Raw genomic sequence first — 6,510 nt, 5'->3', positions numbered from 1 at the left:
CTTTGTGCTGGCAAATAAAGAGTGCTTAAAGGACCGCTTGTGGCTGTTGCTGTAATACACTGTGAAAACAGCTTGATCTGTTTGGATGTACTTGACGTGAATTTTTGTGTTTGATGGGTTCTGCAAATATAACCGTAGGTGAGGATGTGTGAAAGGCAATGTCAATGTTTGCTGGAAACATGGAACATCGATGTATGATGCCCTGTTTGTTCTGAATGTGTATGCTCTGATGTTCGTGTTCTAGAAAGTAATTTTCGTTGGTTTGGTTTGTAGATATTGGGATGGATATACTTGCCTTGTGCATTATCTTGCTGACTTGAAGGTGATAGGATTTTTGTGGGACGGTGTTGATGAGCTGGGGCTTATCAGATGGTCAGTATGTCCCTTATCAATGAATGACGAGCAGGCGAGCAGGTGTACTCAGGCATCTGTCACAAGTTTTTGAGCAAGCAAACCAGCCCACGTTCACATCGCACCTCAGCTGGATCAGATCCACTTGCAATGTACTACCATATGGTGCGGGCCAGATTGTTCATATTGAAAGTGGGAGTAATAAAGTTTACAGTGTTTTGGGGGCAGTTTTTCATGATCACGAAGGGACCCGATGTCACCCGCTCATTTTTTTTTGCAGCAATGCAGGTTGCGATGGTGTTCGGCCTCATTTTGGATGGTGGGGCTGTGATGTCTTGATAATATGCTTCATACCACCAATCTGCGATGCTCTGGTCTCGATCGTAGAATTGACAGAGCGGGGTGATAGTTTTCCAATCCATTAGCAATGTCAATTCGGCAAGGACATCTGGATTGAATACATTTGATTGTAGTGAAAGAGGCCTAATTGCAGTGACAATGTCTTCCAGGCTCTGTATGGCTTCGTAACTATGGATGACAGCACCAGATGCTATCCTGTTTGGCATTCATTTCAGTTTTTCGACACGCTGTGTTGGGTCAGCATTCGGACTCCCTTTTGATGGAACCTTAACATACCTTTTTACCAATTGTCCATGCAGGGTGTGTTCCGCTTTGAGTTTTTTCAGTATTGTTGCAGTGCCTTGACAAGGGTTGCGGCACAAGGTCTTGTCAATTTCAGCTAGGAGATCTGTTTCTGATGGTGTAGTGGTTTCTGTTGAATGCATGGTGTTTAAGGTTTACAACGCATTCATGGTGTACATTGATATATAAAGTACACCACAGATGAAGTCATACATATGTCATACAAAAATTCAGCATAGTCAGGTCGCAAGTATAAGTATCGGCATGTATTGGAATCTAAATTTCAACTGTGGTGTCTTCCACCGTGTGCTCTGGCCGGTGTAATAATGAAACACTCTGCAGCTTGAATTTGGCCACCCAGTTCACCCACTTATGGGCTTCGGCAGGAGCAGGTTTGGCAGATCCGTCTTTCTTTCTGTAACGGGTTACCCAGGCTTCAATAACGACCACATCTTGATTCTTGAGATTCGCTACAGGATATGTAGCCATCTTCCCTTGCCAGTGAATGTCTTGCGTGGGTCAAACACCTCGGTGAACGGGCGGACCTGTGGTTAGTAATACTGATCAGGCAAGAGCGGTCACCGAGTAGTAGAAAGGAACAGCTTGCGAGGGTGTTTTCACCTGGCACTCGTGTATTTTGCCAACGAGGAAACTGAATTGCGCTCCAGCTAGTTTCAGTGATATCTGAGACATGTTACATATTACATTTTATCACAGTAATTTATGACATGCACCTACCAAGCTGTGGGGTAGATCTCAAGGACAGCATCTTCCTTGCTATACCGGCTGCATCCACCGAAAATGGAACCACCGTTATCGCTACACGCTCAGAGGGTCCGCCTGTTTTGTCGAAGAACCATAAGCCTGAAACTTGTCCTGTCACCCATACCACAGCTGGATTGATGCCTCCTGCGTGGCAGAGGATGCTGCTCTTATCTGCAAATTTTGCTCGTACACCCCAATCAAGCCCTTGCTCAGGCATCTTGTCTAACACGTATGTGTGAGCTTTGGCATTGCTGTACATAGCGAGTTTGGTCACTTGGCTGCACATTTGGCGAGGTCAATGTGTGTTTATTGAGTAATTCTTTTCATACGTACTTCCGTGTAGCAGTATCCAGTTCGTTTAACATCTCCTGGTCCAAGACAACATTCCTGGCATAATTCATTCCGTATGAGCTGCTGCACAACAGTGACGTACACTTACATGTTGTCGCTAGGTCCATATTCCTGAGTAGTGCTTGCGTACTCTAAAGGTTGTGATGAGCTACAACAGCGTCAATATGTGCATACCACAATATATGAATAACACATACTCAAGCGTTAATTCACCATCCTCATTGTCATCGGCAATGATATTATTGCTGGATCTCGGTTTCTTCGGAGGAGATGGAGTTGGAGACTCGTCAACCACTTTACACTTGTTTTCGGATGGTGCCATAGTCAGTGTTCGTTTGATTGTGCGGTGTCCTTTCAATGTACAGTCTAGAGCTGTGTGGGGCAGAACAGCTTATATATTTTTCAAAGAGGTAAAAGTATAAAATAATTTTCAAAAGAAACTGGGGTCATGTATTTGCAATGGGGTGTATATTTTCAGGGGGTGGTTGCGTGATTGATCAAGCTGGAACCTCCTGTTTCATTACCAACAATCAAGTCCTCAGACACTTCCATTTGCTTGGATTCCTCAGCAGCTGATAAGAATGTTGGTCCAAACAGGACAATGCGTTGAACAGGCTTGTTCGGCATTTCAGTGTCTTGTTCTTGCCGTACAGATTTAGTCGGACAGAGCTATGTTGTTGTTAGCGGTGTTGATTTGCAGTCCAGGCTAAACAAGATAGGTACATACCTCATTCAACACCCTAACAGGTATGAGCTGCAGAACGTGGGTCAAGACCAGGTGGTATTTAAAGTACTTATGACCATTGTGGGCTTTCTTGTACGCTATTTGAAAGCTGATGCCAACATCTACGAAGTCGCCACAACTGATGGACAGTGGGTTGCAGGCCACTTAAAGACTGGTTTTCGAGATTTTTCCGATCTGTACTTTATCCAAGACACGCCAGCATTTTGCTACTGACATAGCAGCTGTGGAGCGATCATCGGTACAATCCTTTATTTCTTGTTGGTGCTCATTTTCATCAGTCACCTGTTCGCTTTTTTCATTAGCCAAGCAACGGGAGTGTAATGTGATACTTGCCTTTGTGAACACCCGGTGGCCAATGTACAGGTCCCCTTGATCCAGATCTTCTAGATTAACACTTGCTTTTTGGGACGTCAAGGTTGCATGAATGAGGCGTTGAATATTATTGATTGCCAACTGGGTTGATATCCAGGGTTGGTTGTTGCCTTTTGACGTCAAAGTGATATGATGCACGGCATTCGTGACACGTTCCAGATCACTAAGGCCTTAATTAGCAATATCCATGTTGATTGGAATGCATTCACCTGTTCCAGTTCCCGAAGTGAGACACATTGAATCTGCCGAGAAAACCCTGTACACGGATGGTAATAGGGTACAGAATATCTTCTTCTGAGTCTCTTGGTAACTTGTACAATACGAGGTATCATTTACGGCGCACAATATCATCCCCAGTGTAAGAGACATAGGCCCACTCACAGACACTGTCATATTCTGCCGGCATGTGCTGCCAATCTTGTAGTTCTTCAGCCCACAAAATTCTGCACACTTCCACAATCTTCGCAGGCCACTGGTTGCGTATTAAGTTGTGTTGCTCATCTGTGACAGTTGCGTTAGCAGAAAACCACCTGAGAGGGATCATGGTACCTTCTATGAAAGACATGGTGTGAGAGTCAAGTGAGTAGATGAGCAATGAAGTGGCAAGAGAGCTTTAAATACGGACGGCAATGGGGTAATGAGCTTAGCTAAAACAAAACCTTAGAAAATGAGGGTGGCCGGACTCTGCCGCACATCAGCACAGGGTACTTTTATTGCATTGACATCTTCAGCGCCATTATCAGAGATATGGCTCCCAAATTCTCTCCTGAAATTGTCTTGGAAATCCTTGCATATTGTGCACTACCAGAAATCTGGATATTTGCGTCAGCTTCGCGCAACAGGCGCACACTTGCCCGCTACACGATATACCGTTGAGTTGAGGCTGTAATGGGATTATTTTACCCAGATCCTTGCAAACTCTTGCAGTTGATGGATCAGTTCGAAGCTGTCATAGGTGGCATGATTCCCGCCGTTGTCTTCAATATGGCAGCTGTCAATATGGGCTGCAATATGGAGTTGTACATACCCATGGAGCACTTTGCGGTGTTTTTGAGGATGGTGTTAATGGGTAGCGATTATGAGATTGTGTATTTGAGTGAGCTTGGTTTTGAAGAGATCCTTACAAGTGGTGTATGCCGCATTGTCGAGTTGGGCAACAAATCACGAACCCTGTCACTCATGTCAGCGACTACTCCCCTTTCATCAGGACCGATTTTTTGTACTGCATCAACAGTCACAATGAACTATATTTTGAGCCATGGCTTTTTTTCGGTGTATCCCAACCTTCTGTGTATGCGTCACAGGTTAATCAATCCACTATCATTCCCTACTTCATTGTCGCCTTCTTCGGACATTGTGCAAGTCTTGGCGAGGACATAGCGCCAAGGATACACCATTCATGTCCACCCGCTGCTGTGGAATGCCCATACAGGCGCCTATGGTCAGTATCATTCATGCCCCCAGACGTCCAGGAACAGTCACAATTGTAGCTGTTTCAATAGTATTTGGATCAATAAGGATGTCAAAACCAAGCTCACAGCTGGATATGATGACGAGCTTACCATGGAGTGGCAACTTGGAGGATACCAATGTGATGGTCAACGTATGTACACTGAATCCTCCTTTGTCATAGAGTCCAGAGATTTGCAGGGACTTAGCAGTGTGTGAAACTAGGAATGGAAAGGGGAGAATCGGCACTTAGCTAGGGTAATGATAATGTCTGTGAAGTATGGGCTGAGTCGTTGGTGTTCATGTGAGGCATGTGTGAGCTGACACATGTTCGTCGTTTGGAACATCATGCATGTAGACGTGCAGGCACGTGATTGTGTTAGGTTCGTTGCAAATTCAAATGTCCAGACACGAGGCTTCAGGTAATGACTGGTATTATTTCAATCTTACTCCCATTGTGGTGCAGAATATACAGTTTCATCTTAGATGTTGTTTCATAAATACATCACATAATTTCCTGGCTATCTTTCTGTCATGCCGTCCAATTCACGAGCCCGCTATTTCCGTTCTTGCTTTCCTGATGCCTCCTCGCCCACCACTTCACTCACTGATACAGACAACATCATTGGGGAAACGAACCTGGCGTGATTGTGTGAGTTCTTCCCATTATTTTATTGAATGGAACATTGTCATTACCATTATTATGCATGTGTCTTCTTGAATTCCTGACAAGTTTGCCTGTCTAATTCTTTTAGACATTTGAATTCATCACAAAACTCTCCTGTTAGTCTTCTCAAAACCGTTTCTGGAGAAAACCAACGGGTTATAATGACACCGGCCAATGACTTTGCGCGGGAAAGCATCACATATGCACTTTGCAACATTTTGCAACCTGCCAGATCAATGATCACTTTCATCAGCAATTGGCCTTGGACTTTATAGTCCGTGAAGGCATATGCAGGCACGAGTGGCAACTGCACTTGCTTGATACGCAGTTGGAGGTCGAGATCCTTATCCTTGTAGAGGAAGTGAGAAGGTGATGGTACAATAGGTACAATTTCAGGTGGGAGGGAAGGACTTTGGACGTTAGAACCTGGAAGATGTACGTAGGTGCACTCTGCAATATGATAACCATCTTCTGAAAGGGTGTATTTTACAGATTGCAAGATGCCATGAAAGCCATTGACAATGTTTGCGTTTATGGCGACATTCTCTGTTACCATAACTCGCATGCCAGGTACCAAAGGTAATTTACCCAGTGCATCGTTTGATTGTGACGAGGAGGCCTTCCAGATAAGCAGTTGCAATGTGCGAGGCAGGGGCAGCCGTCGATGGGTGTCTTTTGAGTGGTACACATGGTACTCTTGGCTGGTGTCAGTTGCGTGTCTCCTGACAAGACGGTTATTGAAGTTGTCTCTGGTTTTCTTTGTGCAAACAATTATAGGCGCATCTTTAAATTCTTGTATGGTTGTTGTATCAATCTCATTATCCATGTTCAAGCAGCGGCTTTGCAGGGTTTTGAAGTCAGATGTGTTGTAGTTGATAGCAGATCCCATCTGCTCTGTAGACATTGGCTCATTGCCACACCAAGCTATACCTTCTCGGATTCGCATCAGCAGATTTGCAAAGCATGGATCCGTCGCAGCTTGCATGTTCTTCTTCAAGATCACAACTTTCTTGACCTGTCTCCAAAGAAAGGCTCCATGAAGAGCACTTTGTCCACGGTCCGTTTGAGCAGTTGCGGGACTGATTTGCTGAACGAGGCTGTGGGAGAACAATGACAACTCTTTTACAGGCCTCAGTTGCCCGAAGTCACCGGTGAAGATAACATTAAC

General features: G+C 44.7%; 1 protein-coding gene across 1 annotated transcript; it reads right to left on the bottom strand.

Moving 5' to 3' along the window:
- Positions 1–506: 506 nt before the first annotated feature.
- SERLADRAFT_409051 (uncharacterized protein) lies at positions 507–3,791 on the bottom strand (the record flags this gene model as incomplete). Its single annotated transcript, XM_007319478.1, has 12 exons — positions 507–906; positions 988–1,123; positions 1,329–1,463; positions 1,615–1,677; positions 1,732–2,036; positions 2,092–2,145; positions 2,198–2,257; positions 2,307–2,475; positions 2,634–2,778; positions 2,837–2,972; positions 3,069–3,396; positions 3,608–3,791. 12 exons carry the CDS (start codon positions 3,789–3,791, stop codon positions 507–509), a joined length of 2,115 nt encoding a protein of 704 aa, XP_007319540.1.
- Positions 3,792–6,510: the final 2,719 nt, after the last annotated feature.

The sequence above is a fragment of the Serpula lacrymans genome (assembly GCF_000218685.1).
Source record: "Serpula lacrymans var. lacrymans S7.9 unplaced genomic scaffold SERLAscaffold_8, whole genome shotgun sequence".
Classification (NCBI taxonomy): domain Eukaryota; kingdom Fungi; phylum Basidiomycota; class Agaricomycetes; order Boletales; family Serpulaceae; genus Serpula; species Serpula lacrymans.
The sequence above is the reverse complement of the archived record's forward strand: the minus strand, read 5'-3'. Positions and strand labels throughout refer to the sequence as shown.